General features: G+C 32.4%; 2 protein-coding genes across 2 annotated transcripts; one reads left to right on the top strand and one right to left on the bottom strand.

Annotated features, from left to right (window-relative positions):
- Nucleotides 1–6517: 6517 nt before the first annotated feature.
- LOC109339815 (disease resistance protein RPM1-like) lies at nt 6518–15702 on the top strand. The gene is made up of 2 exons (XM_019577333.1): nt 6518–7523; nt 13016–15702. The coding sequence occupies exons 1-2, from the start codon at nt 6518–6520 to the stop codon at nt 15700–15702; spliced, it is 3693 nt and encodes a 1230-aa protein (XP_019432878.1).
- Nucleotides 15703–20520: 4818 nt separating this feature from the next.
- Nucleotides 20521–24930, bottom strand: LOC109339816 (the record flags this gene model as incomplete). The annotated part of the gene is made up of 4 exons (XM_019577334.1): nt 20521–20649; nt 20718–20878; nt 21166–21340; nt 24832–24930. Coding segments are annotated over 4 exons (564 nt in total), but the record flags the coding sequence as incomplete, so codon positions are not given.
- Between the last annotated feature and the right edge of the window lie 1948 nt (nt 24931–26878).

The raw sequence follows: 26878 nt of genomic DNA on the forward strand, positions 1-26878 counted from the left end.
GTGCAATTATCCGGCAAAGACATCTGCTTCCCCAGCCAAGAATAAACACTCTTCCAAATACTCTCAGCAAAAACACAAAATAGAAACAAATGATTTAAAGATTCCGAATAGCTTTTACAAAACACGCAACTCAATTCATCATTTGAAAGAGGGAGAGATCTATCTCCCTCTTCTGAAGATCACACTTGGTAGCCACTTTTCCTCTAATCACTTTCCAGATGAAGCAGCACACTTTAGAAGGAACACATTTAATCCAAACAAAATTAAAAAAATTACCTAGAGGATGCTGAGGGGCATTTAACAACACATCATAAGAAGATTTAACTTCATAAAGGCCAGAGGAGGTTAAGAGTATGTGGGTATGGAGATCTTCCAAATGATAGAGCCTGATGGTTTTCTTTAGGCTTCTCTAGAAGGGAATGAAAAAGCCAAGAAGAGTTACTTTTCACTGATGTGATTCTGATGGGATGGATGTTACCTTATGGACAACTCCTCTTTAACATACCTTTATTCTCATCAGTCACTCAACCAAACCTATTGCTCTACAAATGGGGACCATAACCCATAAAAGTAACCGTAGCGGTTACTACTTAAGTTGCAATATTTCTAATTCAGTCCCGTCATCAAATCAGAAATTGCCTGAAGGTATCTACACTTGTCCACCGATTGGGACTTTTCATGAATTAGAAAAATGTATGCATAACGAGAATAATTGTCTATGAATGATATGAAGTATTGTTGACCATTCTAGGAAGCCGTAGGGAATGGCCCACAAATATCTGTATGTATTAATTCTAAGACGTCCGATGCTCTATATGCACCAGATTTTGATTGTTTGGTCTATTTTCCTTTTATGCATTTACCGCAAACACTACGGTTTGTGAAGTCAATGGAATCCAAAATCCCATCTGACACAAGACGCTCAGTTATCTTTTGAGAAATGTGACCTAGGCGCTTGTGCCAAAATGCACATGAATTATTATTTTCAATTTTACGTTTAGTACCACATGATTCCACATTTAGGGTTTTGCTATAATCAGCTATAGTATTCAGCATATAAAGATTGTCATTTAACATAAGTGAACCAGTTCCAACAACATTTGAATTTAAAGACAATTGAACCGAATTGTTTCCAAAAGAACAACAATAACCAAATTTGTCCAAATAAGAAACAGAAATTAAATTCCGTCTAAAAGACGATACAACAAAGGTGTCTTTCAAATCCAAATAAAAACCAATACATAATAACAACCTAAAGTGACATATAGCTTTCACTTCTACTGATTTTCCATCGCCAACGTAGATGTATCTGTCAATATAATTAGGCTTTCAGTAGCTCAGGCAACCCTGCATTGAAACACTGATGTTAGAAGTTGAACCAGAGTCTAACCACCAGGTGTTTCCAGGTACTGAAGTTAAATTGTACTCAGAACAGACCAAAGTAAGAAATATACCTTTCTTAGCACGCCATGTGTGATACTTTACACATTTCTTCTTTTGATGACCAGTTCCTTTGCAAAAGTAACAGACATCAGCCTGCTTCTACTTCTTTAGCTCTGGACCCTTAACAGCTTCATTCTTGGGCTCTGAAGTGTTTTTCCTTTTACCCTTGTCCTTAGAGGTACTTACATAATGGGCACTTTTAGTCATTTCTCGCTTCAGCCTTTCCTCTTCTTGCACACAAAATAAAATGAGCTCGTTCAGAGTCCATTTCTCCATTTGACAGTTATAAGAGTCTTAAACTGACTGAGTTGTGCAGGAAGGGAAAGCAAGACCAAATGTATGAGTAAGTCTTCCGACATCTCAAGCTTAAGGGCCTTAAGTTTTGAAGCAATATTGGACATTCCCATAATGTATTCCCTTATGTTTGCCTTGCCTTGATACCTCATGGATATCAAGTTCTATAATAGAGTACTTGTTTCCGCTTTATCGCTCTTTGCAAAGCGTTTTTCAATATCAACATGGAAAACTTTGGCACTGTTTATCTCATCTGAGATAGTACCCCTAAAGACCCCTGAAATGTCGCGCTTAATAATAATTAGACTCATGCGATTAGAGCGATCCCACTTCTCATAATCCTTCCTCTCTTCAGAGGCACCGAATTCCGAAGGAGAAGGGGTTGCTCTACCCTTAATGTATAGTCTAGATCCATGCAGCCATGAACAATTTCCATGTTCTCTTTCCAGTCCTTAAAATTTGTTCCATTAAGGACCAAAACCGAATTCAAATTTGCAGGTACAGAAGCAATTGATGTAGCTGAATCAGACAAAAGACAATATATTAAAATATGCTCACAATTTAAAATTATCAATGTGCTTAAATAATGGTATGTCCAAATCAAGATATCTAGTGCACCATTAATATCAAGTCTTTGGACAGTAATATTAACTACACGTGGTACTTTTGTTGTAATGATCAAACATTTATAATAAGGCATGTCGACTGACGAATCCCTTTTTGGATTGATTCATCAGTCACATGTATAAAAAATTTAGAATTATAACATGTTTATCATCGCAGGTGTGTATGATCTTCGGCCAAATATCAACTTTCCTTTGAGCCAATTAATACTCGCATGAATAATCATACACACTTACATCCAATATTCCTCATGAGTTAATTCCATGAAAGAGGTCTCTTTGGCGACATTTCACTTCAATTGGCTCACTTGAAATAACAGACAATTTAATGAATAACCAAATAATAATCAAAGTTAATGCACAAAGATATCATAGCCCCATAAATCTTATTGTACCCTCGCTTGGGCGAGGTACTTTCGCTTGGGCTCAATAGAAGACAATGCTTCGGTTCAGTTCTCACTTTTTTCGCTTGGGCTCAATAGAAGACAATGCTTCGGTTCAGTTCTCACTTGGGCGAGGTACTCTCGCTTGGGCGAGGTACTCTCGCTTGGGCGCAATATAAGACAATGCTTCTGTTTAGTTCTCGCTTGGGTGACGAACTCTCGCTTGGGCGAGCGTACTCTCGCTTGAGCACAATAGAAGACAAAGCTTCTGTTTAGCTCTCGCTTGAGCGAGAGCATAGCGACAGAACATGAACATGACAGTTTCTACATCATTCTTCTCTAGAAAAAAACCACCAAAAATCAAACAACACCAGAAAAAACATTGATTCAATTTCGAATCTATGTATATGCACATGGAAAACAATCAATTTCTATCCTAATCAATCCATGGCATAGTTAAAACACCAAAACCCTAAATCAATCCAAATTTTGGGGAAGAAAAAAGGAACCTAATTTCACACATGAATTAAATTAGGGTGGCTTTGATACCAATTGTTGGATTTTCTCTAAATAATCCCTTAAATTGAATGCAGGAAACCTAATGATCAAGGCTTTGTTCCTATAACAAAACGTTTATGCCCATACATAAACCCAAATGGAACAACCCTGATCTAGACCAAAGAAACCCCAATTGATTTCATAGTGAAGAAGAAGAGCATACCTTGACTAGCCATTTGGAATTGTCAAGGGTATGTGGGTACGAAGATCTTCCAGATGATAGAGTCTGATGGTTTTCCTTATGCTTCTCTATAAGGGAATGAGAAAGCCAAGGAGAGTTACTTTTCACTGATGTGATTCTGATGGGATGGATGTTACCTTATGGACAACTCCTCTTTAACATACCTTTATTCTCATCAGCCACTCAACGAAACCAATTGCTCTACAAATGGGGACCATAACCCATAAAAGTAACCGTAGCGGTTACTACTTAAGTTGCAATATTTCTAATTCAGTCCCGTCATCAAATCAGAAATTGCCTGAAGGTATCTACACTTATAATATTTCATGACACATATGCCCTTAGCCACAAAATTAATTCTTGAAGACCATTTTATTTTTGGCTAATTAAATAATGGTCATAACACAATTATAGAATTATATTTGTGACCCATAAATTGTCAGAAATTCTAACAATATAAGCATATTTTCTTTAAAAAAATTGTGTAAGTTGAGAGGAAAATGTGTAAAATATATAAGAATTTGGAATAAGTTGTAAATTTTTTGGGAATTTTAGGGAAAGAACAAAATTTTATTTGAGTTGTTTAAAAGTATAAGAAAGTGTCAAAAGATATATTAAAATAATAGGTAACCCATTAAGGAAAAAAATGGATGGACCAATGTGGGGTGGTGCTCTTAGTTGTGCCTTCAAATTTGATGTAGTTGTTCCAATACCATGTTGAAAGCCTCACCAACATTGTAATTTTCATGGGCTAGTAAGTAAGAAATGTAATTTTCATGTACAAAGTACGGTACTTTTTTTTTGGTTATTTGTTAAAGGATATAGTTAATTATTTATATTATCCACTTTGCTTTCTAGTTACTTAGTTAGCCTTTTATTTGGTTTGTTAGACTATGTTTTTTCTTGTAATGCTTGCATAAAAACAGTGTTCTCTTGTGAACTCATTAATCATTTGTGAATCAATCCAATTAATGAAATCCATTTCTTCATCTATTCATTTATTCTCAGAAATCAATATTTTTTTATAAGAAAAATTGTATTAAAAAAGTATAAGGGGTGCCCCAAGACAAGAGGAAGATCAAGCAATAATTTTTTTACAAGCTAAATTAATACAAGATATTGGATCAATGTATCAATTAGCAAAAGATAAAGACGAGTATACATAAGAAGACCAAATCCAGAATCTAGTGTGGATCAAATCTATTAGATAAACATAGTTTGGTTCTTTATCAGAAAATCACTTCATTCTTCATAATCCAAATTAATTACACACAGTAAACCACTATTATCTAGACTTTTAACGATTTATCAGAACCAAAAGACTCATAAGTATTGAAAAAATCTATAATTGCTAAAGGAGCTTGAACTACCGTTTGAACCCAAGAGTAAAAGTCTCTTCAGACACTTAAAACAAACTCACAAGAGATAAATAAGTGATCAATATATTGACATGGTTCTTGCATAAAGCACAAGTTATGTCATCCACCTTGATGATACTATCTCTTTTGAACAATTCATAAAACAACAAATATTTGAAAGCACACAATTAATCCTATATTTTTTACTTTTTTAGAACATTACTTAAAGCAAATTGGTTGTGGTTCAATTGAGCCAAGTAATGGAAGCTCCTGATAGGTCTAGTCCCTATCTCCAAGAATCTACCTACTTCCTACAAGAATAATGATGAAGCAAGTCTTGCAGGTTCCTAACCAAACACTCGTGTCTACCAACCAAAGCCTTTCTCCAATAAATCTCTCACGGCTAAACCTCATTTGTCCAAACACCATACTCTGCCACCAAGGCATTTTTATCTCGAGCAAAGGAAAGTAGGAAAAACTTTTTTAAGACTTTACTGACCAACCCATGTATCTAGCCAGAAGTAAGTTTGATTATCATCACTAATTTCCTTCCATACATTCCCATCAAACCATCAACCGTTAGGCTCAACGTGTGTGACCACTTTTCCCATATCTATTCACGACTTGGAAGCAAAAGTAGGACTATGGCTAAACACTTCATGGTCATGCTTAAAATTAATAACCTTCACCCAAAATGTCTTTTTATCAATAATTCTGCACCATTTTCATTTCCCAAGAAGAAAATCATTAAACATTGAGATATTCTTCACACCCAAACTGCTAAGAAGATACTTCTATCACCTCTCTTATTACTCTAAAGGAATTTTGTCTGCAAACAATTTTAGCCAATTTAATTTTTAGTGGATCAATCTTATATTTAGATGTCACTATTATTTTATCTATTCTCCTTATTTAAGTTTAAGTTGTGCACGTAGTACATATCAGTGTCATTATTATTTCTATAATTACAAAGGGACAAGCATGATGATGTCTTTAAAAAATTAGAATACAGCTAAATACAACACCATTAAAGAATGATTCAGGCAAACTCCAAGTCTTGTCATTAGTATGTGGACTTTTAGTCATATAATGAGGCACATGGTAACTTGTTACCTCATCTCTTTTTTCATGGAGCAATAAATATATGGAAATAAGATGTAAAAAAAAAGATGAATAAATTAAAATATTTAGTTTTTTAAAATATAATAGTGTTGGGTCCATGTGATTGCCTATTCAGTTGTCGGTGTTTATATATTCAATAAATATGAATTCCTTTCATATGGTCTCATTTTCTATGTTTGCCATGTCTTAGTACTTAGCCTTGACTTTTGGCAATATAATGAAGAACATAATTGTATGGTCCTGTCACCAGCATACACCAAAAAAATGATGTCTCTTAAAAAAAATACAAATGAATAATAGATAATATATTGAGTTGTATAAATATGTAATAGTATTAAAGAAGAGTGTGAAATCTGTATACTGACAGTGTAAAGATTTATACACATGCACACTATCATCTACCCTTCATTTGGATTACTATTTTTGAAAAGTCAACAATAATTAAACATAAAGGTAGATGATACAATGACAGTGTATAAATCGTATACTCTTGCCTTTTACTTTCGGCTATATAATCAGAAGATAGTAATATTTTCCTCTCACAATACACAAAAAATGTGTGACCAGGTAGCGAAATTCCTTCCACAACTAGTGGAAGCTGTGAAAATGATGAGAGGCCTACCCAAAGAAGTTGGAGAGATCAATGAAGAACTTGAAAGCATTCAATACTTCATCAATCATGCTGATAGAATGAGTTTAGTAACTGAAGAAAACCACCAATATAAAGATTATATGAGAGAAGTATCTCTGAGTATAAAAGAAGTCACTAAAGATTATATCAGCATCCAACAACAATCTTCAAGTGATCCTAGATGTGCAACTATAGTTTATTCTACAACTGACTTCATAAAAAATATGATCTCTCAACTTCGAATTTCTTACGAGATTCAAGACATTAAATCAAATATTGTTGAAATGAAAGAAAGATTTGACTTACAAATCAATTCTTCTCGTGAACAAGGATCAAGCAGTGGAAGCCAAATCATTTCTTCTCTTTATGTTGAGGAATATGATGTTGTCGGGTTTGAAGCTCCTGAATATGAATTGATTGGAAGGTTGAAAGATAGACTAGAAAAGCCCACTGTGATTGCTTTGGTAGGAATGGGTGGACAAGGAAAAACAACACTTGCCAAGATAGTTTATGAGAGGGTGAAATGTGACTTTGATTGCCATGCATGGATCACAGTGTCTCAAACCTACACTGTACAAGGTTTGTTAAGTACCATGATGAATAAATTCTTCAAAGAAAGAAAGGAGGAGGTTTCTAAAATGGTTATAGAGTCATTGATCAAAGAAGTGAGAAAGTACTTGCGGAAAAAGAGGTATGTTTTATTCTTTGACAATGTATGGAACAAAAACTTCTTGAGTGAGATTGAATCGGTTGTGTTTGATATTAAAAAGGAAAGTAGGATAGTGATTACAACAAGGAACATGGAGGTTGCAAAACTTTGTAAGAAACCTTCTTTTGTTCACATTCTCAACCTTCAACCTTTATCACCACAACAATCTATTAAACTCTTCTGCAAGAAAGCATTTCAAAATGAACCTGCTACTAGACACTGTCCAATATGGTTCGAAGATATATTTTCAAAGATTATTAAAAAATATAAGGGGTTACCTATTGTGAAAATAATGTGGAAGCATAAAATGAATATTGTGAATCTTCATTGCTTGATTAAGGATTACAAGTCATGTGCTTATATACACAATACAAAAATAACTTGTGATACAAGTAACAACTTAACAAACTCTTAACAAATAATTAAGATATAATCACATGTGTAAAATGTGCAAAATGTGTCATGGTGACTTTGATCTCCAATAGCCCCCTCAAGCTGGAGGGTAAATGTTAATGACTTCAGCTTGATAATTTGATTTGATAACAGTCCGATGGATCGGAATCTCGACCCTCATGTAATTGGATTTTCTCAACCACTTGATTATTTTTCTGGTCAGAAATATTGACCATATTCCCATGGTTTTACAATGTTGGAGGATTCTTTAAGTATGCAAAAGAACCCAAGAAAATGCAACTCTTCTTGTTCTTTGGACAAGATTGATATTGAGATGATTAGAGTGTGTATGATTGTTGATCTTGTTGTTGTTGTTGTTGTTTGTCGTTATTCATTTTCAATTTAAAAGTGTTTTTGATTTTTGGCATTCTCATATTTGGACAAGAATAATTTCTTTATTTTTTTTCATTTATATTTTGTTTAAATTAATTATGATTTCCAAATTTTAGGAAATTCTCATTATTGAGAAAAATTTGCAGAATTATAACTAATAAATGTTGATTGTGATAACTAAGTGAATTGATTTATATTTTGTATAATTATACATATTGAATATAACGTATGATTCCATCCAATCACGATTTACTCTTTATAAGTGATACTAGGATAATTTATTATTTCTAATAAACCCTGATGATTTCATCCTTAAATAATATATTGTACGATTTATAACTAATGAAGAAATAATATAATCAGCCATTATAACAGTTTTTGAATATATATTAGTTACTAGCATAATTTATTAGCGATTATATGACACTCATGAATTCATCCTTAAATAATATAACAAGTGAGATCCTTACTTCTTGATTTATTTTAACGGATGTGAAATTGTGGGATGTTTACTTAGTATTATTATATTATTTAATTATAGTTATCATTATATTATTTAATTATAGGTAACATTGGTAGATATCTTAATTGAAAAATATAAGCATTTTTTTATTATAAATATATAAAAATAGCGAAATATAAAAATCAATCATATTTAAAAATAGGAAATATAGTGATTGTAATATAGTAATAAAATAGATCAACACTTAGTTGATATAATTTTCAACAATTTAAAACATTACTAAATTAAATGACATTGTTTATTGAAATCATTTGTGAATATATTCTTATATTAGATTAAACAATTATAAATTAAATATTATATATAAATATTAAAGGAGGTTACAATGATTGTATTAATATTCTCATGCTTTCATTGTACATTATTATATGTGATTGAAATAACATTATGAATTCACTTAAATAACATAATGATAGTAATTGTCTTAATTATATAAAATATTAATTTTAATTATTGAAGCAACATTATGAATATTCTATATTCTTATATGTGATTGAAATAATATTATGAATGCACTTAAATAATATAATAATAGTAATTATCTTAATTATACAAAAGATGAATTTTAATTATTAACGTACATTATGAATATTATTGAAATATTACATAAATAGAATATTAAATATACTAGATTAAGAAGATTAATTAATAAATATATATTACTTACTAGCATATTTTTTTTAGCCATTATATGACATTGAAGATTTCATCTTTAAATAATATAACGGTTGAGAGTTTGTGGACTATTTAATTATATTATGTAATTAAAGAATAAAAATAGTAGATATATTCACGATAAAATATAAATAATTTTTATTAGTAATATATAAAAATAACAAATCAATTATGGGAATATTTTTATTAATTTAATTAATATTATTAGGAAATAATATATGTCAAATCCTATTCTAGTAAGTTTTTTTAAAAAACTTAGAAACATTATCTCATCCTAATAGCTCATCAAATCCTTTAGTATAACAAAATAAGATAAAACACTAGTATAAAATTAATACTCAAGGATTTGAAACATTATTAATATATTTCAAACTACAAATTAATACAGGGACATATAAGATCAAATATAAAATCAAGAATTTATAAATAAATCTAAATGTATAAAACATAATGATCCACAATCTAAAGTTAATATGATAGTAGTCTTATTTTTATTAAGCTTAGTGGGAAAAAAATATGTCTTTAATTGATTTAAGAAAATGAATTACTGCAATTAAGTGTAATTACTGTAACTTAACTTGGGTGTAAACGAATCCCTCCTCATAAAATAGAAGATGAATCTGTTTACACTCAAGTTAAGTTACACTAACTACACTCAATCTCAGTCGTTCATTTTCTTAAATCCAACGGACCAAATGGGTTAAATTTAAAAGTTATTTAAGATTTATATTTTTCTCTCTCATCATTTTTTCACTCACCTTTGTGGTTCGTTGGATTTAAGAAAATGAATGACTAAGATTAAATGTAATTAATGTAACTTAACTTGGGTGTAAACAAATCCCTCCTAATAAGATAGAAGAGGGATCTGTTTATACCCAAGTTAAGTTACACTAATTACACTAATTACACTCAATCTCGGTCATCCATTTTCTTAAATCCAACAGACCAAATGGGTTAAACTTAAAAGTTATTTAAGATTTATATTTTTCTCTCTCATCATTTTTTCACTCACCTTTGTGGTTCGTTGGGTTTAAGAAAATGAATGACTGAGATTAAGTGTAATTATTGTAACTTAACTTAGGTGTAAACGGATCCCTCCTCATAAGACAGAAGAGGAATCTGTTTACACCCAAGTTAAGTTACACTAATTACACTCAATCTCAATCATTCATTTTCTTAAATCCAACAGACCAAATGAGTTAAACTTAAAAGTTATTTAAGATTTATCTTTTTCTCCCTCATCATTTATTTTACTCACCTTTGTGGTCCGTTGAATTTAAGAAAATGAATGACTGAAATTAAGTGTAATTAGTGTAACTTAACTTGGGTTTAAACGGATTCATCCTATATAAGATATACAATGTTGTATGCATTATAAGACATCTTTGATTTATATTTTGTTTGAATTATTTTTTATTCTTTATTTTAGGCAACCCTCCTTGTGGATATTTTTTTTAAGGTTTAGTTCTTGATTCTAATATTTCAATGTTATTATTACAATATTAAAATGATAATAATATGAAATACAACATAAACAAAATATTAAGGATATTATATTAATAAAAGTAACAACCATAACAATTTATATTAAACTGAAATTATTAATATTATTAGGAGGTCAGGTTGGGCGCGATCATAAAAAACATGTTTGTCACTGGTAGTTATTGTACGAGAGACATGTGGTTATTAGATTATTGAAATATAAATAAATAGAACATTAAAAATACTAGATTAAGAAGATTAAAAGATATTGATGATTCTATCTTTACATAATATTACGGATGAGAATTTGTAAAATATTTAACTACTATCATTTTATTATTTAATTAAAGGAGATATATTCACGTGAGAATATAAGTATTTTTTTATTAGGAATAAATAGAAAATAACCATATCAATTATTTGTTTATAATTAATTTAAAATCATATATTAATAATGTGTATTTTAAACTAATCTTATTTTAGAATCAAATAATAATAAGATTATAAATTTAATGATGATTTTTTTAATTAATATGATAATGATGTGTTGCTTAATATTTTATATAGTTTCAAGTCTTTCATCTTCAAATAGAGCAATACAATGTATAATGAAGTTTTCACTATCTCTCTACCACCAAATCACACCCATTTGACATGATAAAAGATTTAAATGATTCTAAGCAACCATGAAAGATTGTTTTTAGAATTTCTAATCTTTGGTATGTTCAAATGCCATCAAAACCAGAACATCTTGAAATTATGTTGATGGACAGCGAGATTGCACTTTATATGATGTCAAATAATACATTTAATTCATATAATTTTTATTTATAATAATATATCGCTTTATATATTGTAAGGTAGTAAGATGAAATCAATGAATGAAGTCATAAATTGAAAGAGCATAAGACTTATGTTATGAACAATTTTAATGTTGTGCATAACAATATTCAGTATAAGGCATGTGATTGTGTCTATAAGATGTAATTTATTGTTGGTACAATACTACGAATATTGTTTCAAAATTTTTGGAGACATACTAGCTGAATCAAAATACTTCTTTCATTTTAGTTTAGTCAAAACTTTTTAGCTCAAAAAATACTTTAATTATATCAACATTGAAATCATTTCTTTATTGCCCCAAATAGATATTATTGGAGTTGTTGATGAACTAATATTCTCCTAAGATGAGATAAACTTGAAAAAATCATCAAAAATGTTGCTTTATTTATTTATATAAATGTTTGTAATTTTTATAACTTAATTTTAAAAAATTAAGCAGTGGTGATATCATTAGTTATACTCTTTGTGAAGATTATGCAACGAAATTTATCAACCACGTCAATAACATATCAATAGATGTATCCATGATTGTTATTCTAACACATGGGAGAATAAAGAACCACAAAGTCATAATAATTTTTAAAATTTGTATGTCTTATTCATATACTACATTATTATTTTTCTTAAGCTCTAATGTGTCATTTATTTCAATTTCATGAGGTTAAATACAAACTAATAAGTTTTCAACCATAATACTAAAAGTCAAGATCATTATCAACTAAGGTTACTATTTCATAAAATATGTTAATTATTTACATAATATTATAACATAACAATATCTTCTTTCTCTTTTATTATACAACTTTAAAATTTAATTCTTTAAATTTATAAGATCAATAAAACACATTGACCCATACAATGCATGGGTAATAAGGTGGATGGATAATAGATGAGAATCAACAATTGCTGATGTAGTGATGTCTTTAAAAAAATAGATTACAGCCCGCTAAATACAACTATTAAAGAATACAGCTCATGGAATCATCGACTTTTTGTCATATAATGAAGCACATGATGACATGTCTTTTTGTCATACCTGTTTTCAGCGGTACTTCATTCTTTGTTGTAGTCGATTACATATTATCACATAAATAAAATAAAAATTTTAAAAGCAAAAATAAAATTAAAAATAACATTGGCATGAGACAAAGAATAAGGTATCATTTGAGACAAATGATCTCAATCCCTCACCATACACACCAGAAAATGAAACCAAACCTAGATTAAACAATGGTAGGAGGTAGCTTCCAAAGAAATTGCTTCCACTATTATTATTGGTCTTTGGTCCATATATACCTTATAGTTTTGGCAAGAAAATAATAATATGTCCCTATCACCATACACCAAAATTCATAGATAGACCAAAAATGTGTGACAAGGTAGCGAAATTGTTTCCACTGGTAGTGAAAGTAGTGAAAGTGCTGATAGGCGTTCCTAAAGAAGTTGCAGAGCTGAATGAAGAACTACATCGAGTTGAAGGCTGCATCAATGTTGCAGATAGAATGGCTGCATCAGCTGGACAAGGCAACCAAGATGAAGATGGAATCAAAAAGATGGTGAAGGATCTAAGAGAAGCAACTCTTCGCATTGAAGAAGTCACTGATGATTATATGATTACCGAGCAACAACAAAATCCTCATGATCATGGATGTATTGCTGTACTTTATGCTGCATCTAACTTCATCAAAAATATGATCATTCGTCTTCGAATCTCTTATGAGATTGAAGACATTAAATCAAGTGTTGTTGAACTTGAAGAAAGAAGTAAAATATCTGGCTTAAAAATCCAATCAACAAGTTGTTCTTCAGTCAAATGGCATAGCCTTAGAGAGGAAGCTTGGTACATTAAAGAAGATAAGATTGTTGGCTTTGAAGCCCCCACAAAGAAATTGATGGGTTGGTTGTTAGGAAATAAAGAGAAAAGATTAGAGCTTGCTGTGATATGTGTTGTAGGAATGGGAGGGCGTGGAAAAACAACACTTGCCAAGACAGCTTATGACAAAGTGATTGGGGAGTTTGATTGTGGTGCATACATCACAGTGTCTCCAGTTTACACTGTAGAAGATTTGTTGAGGAACATTTTGAATAAGATGTGTGAAAGAAGAAATGAGACTCCTCCAAAGGATATTTCTCAAATGGATCGAAAAACATTGACTGACAAAGTAAGTAACTACTTGAAGAAGAAGAGGTATGTTCTATTGTTTGATGATGTATGGAACCATGAGTTTTGGAATGAGATTAGATTTGCTCTATATGATGATAATAACAAAAGTAGGATAATCATCACAACAAGGAATATGAATGTTGCAGATTTTTGTAATGAATCTTCTATCCTTTATGTTCACAACTTGCAACCTTTATCTAAACAACAATCTTTGGATCTCTTCACCAAGAAGGCATTCAAAAATGGATGTGATGAAGATTTTATGAAAGAGGTCAAAGAGATATCTTCAAAGATTGTTGAAAAATGTGAGGGGTTACCTTTGGCAATTGTCGCCGTTGGTGGTCTTTTAAGCAAAAAAAATGATTTTTCTGAATGGCAAGATGTGTATCAAACTTTAATTTCAACCCTAGACATGAATCCAAATTCAACTGGTATTACAAATATTATAGGTCTCAGCTATAATGATTTGCCTTACCATCTCAAGTCGTGTTTTTTGTATTTTGGAATATATCCTGAAGACTATGAAGTTGGACCTAAAAGACTAATTAGACAATGGATAGCTGAAGGATTTGTTAAACCTGTACCTAGAAGTCTTAAAACTCTAGACAAAGTTGGAGAACAACATTTGAAAGAGTTGGTTGATAGAAATTTGGTGCAAGTATCTTCATTTAGCATTGATGGCAAACCTAAAGGATGTCGTGTTCATGACTTATTACGTGACATGATCCTTACAAAAATTGAGGATATAAGTTTTTGCCACTTTGCTAGTGATGCTGAAGGTGATCGGTCAATGCTTAGTTGGAAGATTCGGCGCTTACAAATAGCAACCAAATCCAATGATCATTTGAAGGATACTAGCATTGAAGGCTCTCTCATTCGATCCCTTTATACTTTCAGGAGAAAAAAATTGCCGGAAGGTCTCGTGAAGATAATCCCTACAAAATGCAAGCGGTTGAAGATATTTGACTTTGAAGATAACTGGGTGAAGTATATTCCTGAAAATTTTGGGTGTTTAATACAATTAAGGTATTTAAGCTTTAGGAATACAAAAGTGAGGAATATTCCTGAGTCCATTGGTAACCTCCTGAACTTAGAGACCTTAGATCTACGCGGTACATTTGTGAGCAAGTTGCCAAAAGAGATTAACCAGCTTAGAAAGCTACAACATCTTCTATACAAACATAACATCTCATGGAATGATGGAGTTAAAATGATGGGAGGTTTTGCAGGTTTGGAATCCCTACATACATTACATAAAGTGGAAACAAGTCACAATGGAGGAGAGCTAACCAAAGAGCTTGAAAGGTTCATGCAGTTAAGGTGTTTAGGGTTGGTTAATGTTAAGCCAGAATACATAAGCCCTCTTTATTCCTCAATAGAAAAGATACAATACCTTGAAAAGCTATATATCAGTGTATCAGAAGATGAGGGAAGCATTGATTGGGATTGTATTAATTCACCTTTACCTATGCTTCAAAAGCTTAGCCTAATTGGGAGATTAGAAAGATTTCCAAAGTGGATTGCAAAGCAGGAAAGTCTTGTTAAATTGACCTTGTGGTACTCCAACTTAACTGAAGATCCATTGAAAGTACTTAGTTCTCTTCCAAAGTTGGTGTCCTTGTCTCTTTCATCAGCATATAGAGGTGAAACTTTGCATTTCCAAAATGGAGGGTTTCAGAAACTAAAGAGGTTAGTTCTCAAAAGCTTGAGTAGTTTGAATTCCATTCATATCAATGAAGGAGCACTGCCATTGCTGAAAGAGTTGGTGTTAAAACATATCCCAGAACTCAGTAAGATACCTTCTGGGATCAACCACTTGAACAAGCTTGAAGTTTTCGACATCATTGGTATGTCAGAAGAATTTAAGGCTTGTGTTCAAGAAAATGATTTGGGCAAGAAAATACTTCTGGTAAAACATACACATTGATGCATCTTTGGAAGAAGGTTAGTTTTCTAATTCCTAATATATATATATATATATATATATATATATATATATATATATATATATATATATATATATATATATATATATATATATATATATATATTATGAACTGTAACTTAGACTAGTTTGATAGTTGAAATAAAAATGCAATTCTAGCTGTCAGATTATATGGAATAATGAGTACAACTATTACATCACATTAATTATTCTATCTCTGGATTATTATTCTATTATTCTAATTTGAGGTTTCTAGACTAAGCTTCCTAAATCATTACCGAAGCTTCTTAATTGTTCTCAAATAAATGTGCAGTAATTTTAACCCTAATGTATACTGTGTAGATTTCAGATTCCACAATTTTCCTCCCCTCCCTCTAAAAAATGTCTATAAAAAAGATACATGCTTTATCTAATTATATTCTTGAAAATTTTGTATAATTTCCATTTTTCTTCTCTTATATTCTTATTATTTTTTATGAGTAAAATACTAATTTGGTCACTAAAAAATATGGCATCGAACAATTTAGTTCCTCACACCTTAAAATGATTACTTTTGATTCAAATGATCAAAATGTCATTTAAGTAAGTCATTAAATGGTAAAAAAATGACAATCGTATTAGTACTACATAAATGACTAGTATAATAAGCATTTTAAAGATTCAGGGACAAAAATACCATTTTCAAGTATTAGAATCAGTACTGAGACCATTTTTGTGATTTATGCATATATTTATTATTTTGCAATGTCCTTACCGATTAGAGTATACAGATATTGTATTATCCATCCTACATTTGAATTATTTTATTGTAAAATTAATAATAATTAAATATGAATGATGAATAATATAATAAAAGTGTATAAAATTCATATACTATGAATATATAAATATTTCTCTTTCCATTATATTTTTTATATATTGTATTAGACTCAACATAGGTATATATCCTCCCTCGAATCCATTCATTATAAACAATCACAATTTTTGTAATCCTCTAAAGTAACATTTTGTGATTTTTTTTCTTTCCCTTTTTGATGATAATTTTTTTTATTGTCTACTTTTATAGAAAAATACTATATTCCCATAATAAATCAACTTAAAGATCCTCCTAAATATAGAAAGTAACATATATTACTTTTAATCAGGTAAAATTAAAATATTTTAGTTCAATCCAGGTAAAATTAAAATATTTTAGTTCAATTGATGCATATCAATTTTTATAGTTAAGATCATTTTTAAACTAATTTATTACAAGTACATAGCATTACCCATCTTATCTTATGTTTATGTTCGCAATTGGCAGGTACTAGATTCCTGTGCTCAGGTGTTGGAGAATTCCCCTAGATGGTTTCATAGCAATGTTATTCTATCTTTCCTTTGCTTCATTTCCCCAAAAAATAAATAAGTGGAATTGGCTTTCCTTCACAAAGGCAAATGAACCTTTAAATGCACTCTCGTTGATGCTAAACATTTGGCTTTTGATTGGATTTTGTGTGTGAGATATTATTTGTTATAAGACTTTCTTATTCAATAATCTTATGACTTATGTACCCCAAAAATTAATGGAATGACTTCATCTTCTCTTCATTTATGAATATCTATTTCTTTCCCTACTTTTTAATTCCTTGCTATATTTTCCTTTGCTATCTCATTTTTGTTTTACTATTTTTTAGAACCTTATCTATAAACATTTAGCACCAGTAGTTACAATTGATCAATAGTTATAATCGATTGACCTGAAATTGTCTAACATGTTAACATACATAATTAGTATATTTGTGTTAAGTATTCTTTTTCTCCCAAAGATTGGGACAAAAATGAGAATATGCCTAATTAGCTTGGTTTGAGGAATAATTGTATCGTTGAATGTTAGGGCCATCTTATTGTTGTCGATATCTACGAATAATGTTTCTATTATTAGACTAATTGATCAAATAGTAGATTGTGAGGAATTTCCAATCCAAATAATTGATTATTCATTTTGTTTAATCAATTATTCTCGAGTTCTTTGCATTCCTCAAGAACAGAAGCCCAATTAATCCATTAATCAATGCATTGTAATTGTCATTAATAGATTGTTTTACACATATATGAGTCGTCCAAAATTTCAAACTAAATAGTCATTATAGACTTAAATCTACATTCCTTTATGAGTTTAGAGCTTTTCTATTGCACTTTCTAACATCAAAGCATAACATAATGAGTTATATCATAAAAACATAATGTAACTCTCTACGATGTAATTTTACTTTCTTATTTTTCTCTTAGTACTTTTTAATTTCAACAAAAAATCATATAATTATAGTAACCACCACCAACATATTAATCACTTATCTCACTTTAAGTTGAATATTATAATAAAACAAAAAATATAATATAAAGTATCCCTAATATAAATACTCTCAATCCAAAAAACATATTCTAATTCTACGACTGGTATTATGATTTTAGATTTACATAAGTCTGGTCTTCTTTCTTTTTTATGCTTGTCTTTGTGTGGCTCCATCTTCACTTCACTTTCTCTTCATCACAATACTCATGCCCTTGTCTTTCAAACTCTCCTTTTTATGATAATATATAACAAATCATGGAAGAGCACATTGTGTGAAACCTTGAATTTGAATTCGCTTTGTTAGGAATAGAGCGCAATGCGGAAGCACAAGATCGGATCAATTGCGAACAGAAGAGAATCAAATAAAGGAGCAAGAAAATTAACATGGAAAACCCCACAGTGTGAGAGGTAAAAAACCACGGACGATCACGAGCAAAGTTCCACTATGTAAAAACGGAGATTACACCAAATCCTCTTATAGTAATGAAGACAAAGAACAATATTCTCTCACAAATACTCTCTTATATAGAACAAGAATTCTCACTAAAATACACTCAATAATATTTGTCAATCAAATAACACAAATACTCTATCTTGTTTTTGTTGTGATATTGCCGTGAAGATTTGTGATTTGTGTTGAATATGAGTTCTTCATTGCATTGCCTTTTAAAGGCAAATGGAATTCAACTAGAATGAATAATAAATTCATGATTAATCATGCTGGAAGAAGTATAGGCGGTGTTGTATATTCTAGCTATCCTAGGCAATGTAATAATTGCTATGAACCATAGGTAATAAAGTTTGAAAACTTAGCATGAGGTGAGATGACTTTGGCCGCAAAGTGAAGTAAGACTATGTATTTAATAATCTCCACCTTAGCTTGAATTCAATAAGTTGCTCATCGCTAGATAAAGCTCCGAAAGGCGCTTAAGTGTTGTAGAGACCAACCAATGCTGGAACTTGATATTCGGAAGTGGTTTGGTAAGCATATTTGCTGGATTCTCTGATGTGTGAATCTTTTTCACCATAATTTCGCCAACAGTAACAATATCTCACATAAAGTGACGTTTTACATCAATGTGTTTAGTCTTGTCATGATAACAATTATTCTTGGTCAAATGAATAGCACTTTGACTATCACAAAACACTGTAAGAACACCTTGTGTTAAATCAAGTTCGTTTACCAAACCTTGGAGCCAAATAGCCTCCTTCACACCCTCTGTTGCTGAAATATATTTTGCTTCTGTCGTAGACAATGCATCAATGGATTGAAGAGTAGCTTTCCAGATGATAGCACTTTTACAGAGAGTAAATATGTAACCAGAAAGAGATCTCCTTCTGTCAATGTCACCACCATAATCCAAATCAACATAACCTACAACACCATTGACTGTAGCCTCACTTCTGTCAAATACGAAGCCAATTCTAGAAGTACCTTTTAGATATCGAAAAATCCATTTTAAAGCACTCCAGTGATACTTTCCAGGATTATGCATATATCGACTCACCATGCTTACAACATATGCTAAATCAGGTCTAGTGCACACCATAGCGTACATAAGACTACCAACTGCACTAGCATAAGGAATATGCGACATACGCTCCATCTCTTCCTCTGTGTGTGGGCAAAAATCTGAAGATAACTTAAAATGTGCAGCAAGTGGAGTAGAAACAGGTTTGCAATCATTCATATTAAAGCTTTCAAGCACTCTCTCAATATACTTATGTTGAGATAAGAACAATTTACGAGCTTGACGATCCCTGCGAATCTCCATACCAAGAATTTTATTGGCTGCACCTAATTCCTTCATCTCAAACTCATTATTGAGTTGAGTTTTCAATTTCTTGATCAAAGACTTGTCACGTGAAGCAATTAACATATCATAAACATAAAGTAACAAGTATATGAAAGATCCATCTGGAAAATTTTGGAAATAAATACAGTCATCAAACTGACTCCTGCAATAACCTTGCCCAATCATAAAAGAATCAAATTTCTTGTATCACTGTCTGGGTGCTTTTTTAAGTCCATATAAAGATTTCTTCAATCGGCAAACAAGATGCTCCTTCTCAGGAACAATAAATCCATTGGGTTGTTCCATGTAAATTTCTTATTCTAGCTCTCCATGTAGAAAAGCCGTCTTTACATCAAGTTGCTCTAACTCCAAATCTAATAAAGCAACAAAAGCAAGCAAAACACGAATGGAAGTATGACGAACAACAGGTGAGAATATCTCATTAAAGTCAATACCTTCCTTTTGATTAAAGCCTTTAACAACTAGTCGTGCTTTGCATCTCGGATCTTCAATCCCGGGAATGCCGTCTTTCTTCTTATAAACCCATTTACATCTCAATGTTCGTTTGACTTTGGGAAGCTCTATCAAAGCCCAAGTACCATTATTATAAAGACTTTCAATTTCTTTATTCATAGCAACTAGCCATTGTGAAGAATCAGCACAAGAAACAGCTTATGCATAGTTGGCAGGTTCAACACCATCATTTACCTCTTGTGCAACTGACAATGCATAAGCAACTAAATTATCATCATCAATGTATCTAGCTGGCCTTTTATAGAGGACAATACAATAATCATCTTCCTGCTGATGAATAGGAGAAGTGATACTATATCATCAATGCTAGATTGATTTATAGAGGAAGATGAAACATCAACATTAGGAGCTGTAGGCTTCACTATCAACTCCACCTTCTCGCTATTACCCTGCAATGTACTTGTACTAGTAGAAGAAGACACAACAGATTGTGTTCCAGAAGATAATAATGTCTCCTCATTAAAAGTCACATCTCTGCTAAAATTAACTTTTGTGACTTTGAATAAGAATACCATAAACGATATCCTTTAGACTTAGATGCATAACCAAGAAAAATGCACTCAACAGCTCTTGGAGCTAATTTACCATCATTAACACATGCATAAGTAGGACATCCAAAGATTCTTAAATTAAAATAATCAACAGGATTACCTGACCAAATTTCTTCTGGGATTTTGAAGTTAAGTGCCAAATGTGGAGAGTGGTTGACTAAGTAACAAGCAGTAGATGTTGCTTCGGCTCAAAATTCACGCTGATGCCATAATCTAGCATTTGAGAGCATACAACGAGCTCTCACAAGTAGAGTCTTGTTCATTCGTTCTGCAACACCATTTTGCTGGGGATTCCTTGGAATGGTTTTGTGTCTAGCAATACCATTATTTGTGTAGAACTCATTAAAGTCACCATTGCAGAACTCTAATGCATTGTTTGTTATGAGCTTCTTCATTTTCTTCCCTATCTGGGTTTCAATAAGAGTTTTCTACTTCTTAAAAGTGGAGAAAGTCTCATTTTTATGCCACAGAAAATAAACCCAAACCTTGCGAGAAAAATCATCAATGATGGTCATCATATAGCGACATCCTCCATGGGAAGGAACTTTAGAAGGCCGCCAAAGGTCAGAATGTATATAATCAAGAATGCCTTTCGTATTCTGTTTCCCAAAAACACAATGTTTGCAAAACTCCAACTTACCGATGCCATATTTACCAAGATGACCTTTCTTGCTCAAAAGATGCATGCCTTTTTCACTCATATGGCCCAGGCGCATGTGCCATAATTTGGTGACGTCATTATAAGGTATAGAAGAAGATACAGCTGCTGAACATGCCACAACAGATCCTTGCAAGACATATAAACTACCAATTCAGTTAGCCTTTAATAATACCATAACACCTTTTAATACCTTTAGAACTCCACCTTCAGCTGAATATATGCACCCGAGAGACTCTAGGGTACCAAGAGAAATGAAGTTTCACTTCAAATATGGAATATATCGGACATTAGCCAAAGTTCTGACAACACCATCATGAGTCTTGATCTGAATTGTACATATTCTAGCAACCTTGCATTGGGTATCATTTCCCATTAAAACAACACCACTATCAACATGTTCAAAAGTGGTGAATAAGTCCTTATAAAGACACATATGAAAAGTACATCCGGGATCAAGAATCCATTCTATTTTACTCCTCTTATTAGAAGAGACAACAGATAAAAAAATATCATTGTTAGAGTTGGCTTCAATATTAGCAGCTTCAGGGGATTGTTGAAGATTTCCCTTATCTTGTTTTTCTTGTTTTTTCTTCAAGATAAGACAATCAGGAATATCATGCACTGGTTTCTTGCAATAGCGACAAGTTTTGTTGAATTTGTGTCCCCTATATTTGGATCTGAACTTTTTGTAACCAATACTCCCTTTTTCTTGAGTTCTACCTCGAACACTTATGCTCTCTCCCTTGTCCATAGAGTTAACTTCAAGATCAAATTTTTCTTTGTACAATAAATTAGATTTAACATCTTCAAAGGATAAGTTTTCATTGTTTCCATACAACACGATTTCTTTGAAGTGTTTATAGGTATAAGGTAAAGAGACAACCAACAAAACAGCTTTGTCTTCATCTTCAATATTAATATCAATATTTTGCATATCCATAATAATAGAATTAAACTCATCAAGATGAGTTTGAATATGAGTATCTTCAACCATACGTGTGGTATATAACTGTTCTTTGAGACGAAGCTTGTTTGCGAGGCTCTTGGTCATATATAAAGTTTCTAACTTTAGCCACAAAGCTACAGCGGTTTCTTCATTAGAAACTTCACGAAGAACTTCCTATTATAAGCAAAGTTGGATTGTTGAAAGCGCCTTTTCATCCAACTCGTCCCATTGATCATCGGTCATGGAAGCTGATTTCTTGGACTTTCCATCTAAAGCTTTCTTTAATCCGCTTTGGATAAGAACGGCCTTCATTTGGACTCGCCAAATAGAAAAGCTAATCTTGTCATCAAACTTCTCAATGTCAAATTTTGTAGACATTTTGAAATTCCCAATTGCGTAAGAGTTCTGATGCCACTTGTTAGGAATAGAGCGCGATGCGGAAGCACAAGATCAGATCAATTGGGAACAAAAGAGAAGCAAGTAAAGGAGCAAGAAAATAACACACAAGACTTAACGTGGAAAACCCCTCACTGTGAGAGGTAGAAAACCACGGGTGATCACAAGCAAAGTTCCACTATGTAAAAAACGATAGTACAACAAATCCTCTTATAGTAATGAGGACAAATAACAATATTCTCTCACAAATACTCTCTCAAATGGAACAAGAATTCTCACCAAAATACACTCAATAATATTTGTGTATCAAATAACACAAATACTTTCTCTTGTTTTTGTTGTGATATTACCGTTAAGATTTGTGATCTGTGTTGAATATGAGTTCTCCATTGCATTGCCTTTTATAGGCAAATGGAATACAACTAGAATGAATAATAAATTCATTCTTAACCATGAAGGAAGAAGTGTAGGTGGTGCTGCATATCCTAGCCATCCTAGGCAATATAATAATTGCTATGAACCATAGGCAATAAAGTTTGAAAACTTAGCATGCAAGGAGAGGTGACTTTGGCCATAAAGTGAAGCAAGGCTATGTGAATGAATTTAGAGCCATATATTCAACATGCTTGTTATTTCATTACTTCCTATGATCCCCCTTAATGTATATGCACTTCTTTTAATTTGTGGGAAATAAAAAATCACACAATCCTCAAAATAAGATTAATTACATTTTCAAACAGACATGGTAAAAAGCATAATAAAATCTAAGCATTATCTATGTAAAAAAAATTATATTGTCAGCACATTATCCATTATTGATTTGTATTACTTTTGTTTAAAAATCAATAATAATTAACATACAAATGATAGATGATTTTCTGACAGTATAAAAACACTTACATTATCAATATATACATATTAAATCCAAATAAATATAAAAATAGAAGCATAAGCAAAAAAAATTAAAAGAACCATCATCCAAACATAAAATAAAGCAAGCATAATCCAAATATAAGTACAAAAACAACCACAACGCTGTTCCAAAATACATAAAACAAAACATCCCATGAGAAAAACCAAAAGCCCAACTAAAGTCCTAGCTAGAGATGGAAAGTTGTGCACATGGAAAAATGTTGAAGATAATGAGAAGGAGACTAAGGAAAATGGCGTCATCATTGAAAGTGGTGATAAAAAAATTTCCGAAAAAGGTTAAATTTAATTATGTGAATATATTTAGTGTTGGGAACAAGTGAACAATCAAATAGTAAAGTGTATAGAGACAAGAAAATAACACAAGATTTGGTAACGAGGTTCGACCAATTGTGCCTATATCTCCGGGAACGTTGAGCGATTACCACTATATATTATTAGAGAATAAGGATTAATGTTTGAATATTCTTCTCCTTGTTATATTAAGTTTACATAACATAAATATATTGCCCTCTACCCTAACCTCTTTACATCATCTCAAACCCATAACTTGTATTGCTGTTACCTAGAGATACGAGTCATTGCACAACAATCTCCGCCTTGGCGAATATCATCAATCTCCATCTTCCGCCATTGGGTTGGGGGGCGCTCCATAGTCCAACATCACTGAATGTTTAGCAAGCTCGGGCAATGCTTGAACTTGTCCACGATAACCAGTTTGGTTAGCATATCAACTTGAACTTGTCCACAGTAACCGGTTTGGTTAACATATCAGCTGCATTTTCTGAAGTGTGAACCTTCTGCAATAGTATCTGCCCACAAGCTACCAACTCTCTGATCTTATGAAATCTCACATCAATATGTTTGGTTCTAGCATGATACACCTGATTCTTTGCTAAGAAGATAGCACTCTGACTGTCACAATGCAGCGGAACTCCACTTTGCTCAATGCCTAACTTATTTACCAGCTCCATAAGCCATAGGGCTTCCTTAGAAGCTTCACCGGTTGTCGAGTACTCTACTTCAGTTGTGGACATAGCAACAACAGACTGAACTGATGATCTCTACATAATTGAACATAACCAATAACTGAAGGCTTACTCTGTTGGCTGCCAAACATGATATCGAGACCTATAGTCCCCTTCAAATATCTGAAAATCCACTTGACTACTTCCCAATGTTGCTTCCCTGGTTTCAACATGTACTTGAATACTTGACTAACTGCTTGTGCCAAGTCCGGTCTAGTACAAATCATAGCATACATCAAGCAACCCACTGTACTGAATTTCTTCTCTTTATCTATCTTTGGACACTGATCTAGGGAAAGCTTGAAGTGATTTGCCAATAGAGTGCTCACTACTTTAGCATTGCTCATATCAAATCTCTCTAAGATCTTTTCAACATAGCCTTGTTGGGAGAGCCATAGTTTTCTAACTCCCCTATCCTTGTGAATCTCCATCCCAAGAATCTTCCTAGCAGCACCTAAATCTTTCATGTCAAACACCTTACCTAGCATGACTTTCAGCTCATTGATATCACTCAAATGATTTGTAGCAATCAACATATCATCAACATAAAGTAACATAAAAATAAAAGAACCATCGTCAAGGCTTCTGACATAAACACATCAATCATACTCACCACGTTTATAACCAAGCTTCAACATATAAGTGTCAAACTGCTTGTACCACTGTCTGGGAGATTACTTCAACCCATATAGAGACTCCTTCAACTTGCAAACCAAGTGACTCTGCCCAACTGCACTGAACCCCTCTGGTTGTGTCATGTAAATTTTATCCTCTAACTCACCATGGAGAGAGGCAGTCTTCACATCCATCTGTTCTAAGTGCATATCCTGGCTGGCTACCAAGGCAAGCACTGCCCTGGTAGAAGTGTGTATCACCATTGGAGAGAAAATCTCATTGTAGTTGATCCCCTTCTGCTGTGAATACACTTTTGCTACAAGACGAGCCTTGAACTTTTCCCCTTATTTTTCTGATACTATTGGCTTCCTCTTGTACACCCAACACACCCACTTGCACCTAATTGCACGCTTGTCTAGGGGCAATGGAACAAGCTCCCAAGTTTGGTTCTTCTGTAAAGACTCCATCTCCTCCATCATGGCACCCATCCATTGTTCTTTCTCCTGACTGTTTATAGCCTCTTGAAAGCTACATGGATCTCCTGAACTGATATGGAGAGTAATTGAAGCCATATCCTCAAAGTCATATCTCTCTAGAGTTTTGATAGGACGTTTATCCCTGTCTCTAGCAAGTAGATATTTCTGCACATCTGAACTCTCCGCCTGAGAATCATCATGTTCTTGACTTGAACTTGTGCATGGTTCCTTGCCTTTATTCACCTGAACCATTTCATTGCTCACTGGAATCATATTTGATCCCAAAGTCTCTCCATTTGACAAGGGCACATCTATCAAAACTGATTGTTTCATCATGAAATATTCATCAAACACTTCATCCCTACTCAACACCACCTTTCTGGAAACTAGATCCCAGAATTTGAACTACTTCAGACCTTTGGTATATCCAATGAAGATACACCTCTTTGACTTAGGATCAAGTTTAGATCGTTCATCATTGGGTACATGTACATAAGAAGAACAACCAAATATGTGTAACATATTATAATTGACTGGGTTACCTGTCCATATTTCTTCTACAAATTTACCATCCAATGAAGCCCGTGGTGATCTATTGATGACATAGCATGTCATACTAAGTTCCTCTCCCCAAAATCCTTTGGAAAGTCCAACATACAGTCTCATATATTTGGCCCTCTCTATAAGAGTTCTATTCATCTTCTCTGCAACACCATTCTGCTAAAGAGTCTTCTTCACTGAAAAGTGCCTTTGAATGTCATGTTCCTCACAGAATTTCTGAAACTGTGAGTTTTTGTACTCCATACCATTATCTGACCTCATGTATTTGATTTTCCTACCAGTCTGGGTCTCTACCTCTACCTTCCAAACCTTGAACTTGGCAAAGACTTCTG

This window comes from Lupinus angustifolius, unplaced genomic scaffold (genome assembly GCF_001865875.1).
Source record: "Lupinus angustifolius cultivar Tanjil unplaced genomic scaffold, LupAngTanjil_v1.0 Scaffold_113_48, whole genome shotgun sequence".
NCBI classification, from domain to species: Eukaryota; Viridiplantae; Streptophyta; class Magnoliopsida; order Fabales; family Fabaceae; genus Lupinus; species Lupinus angustifolius.

What these genes read in the sequence shown, in the direction of transcription:
- LOC109339815 (XM_019577333.1), top strand. Translation starts at nt 6,518, where the DNA reads ATGTGTGACCAGGTAGCGAAATTCCTTCCACAACTAGTGGAAGCTGTG. An exon ending in TGAACCTGCTACTAGACACT is followed by an intron (nt 7,524 to 13,015) that starts GTCCAATATGGT and finishes TTCCACTGGTAG; the next exon opens with TGAAAGTAGTGAAAGTGCTG.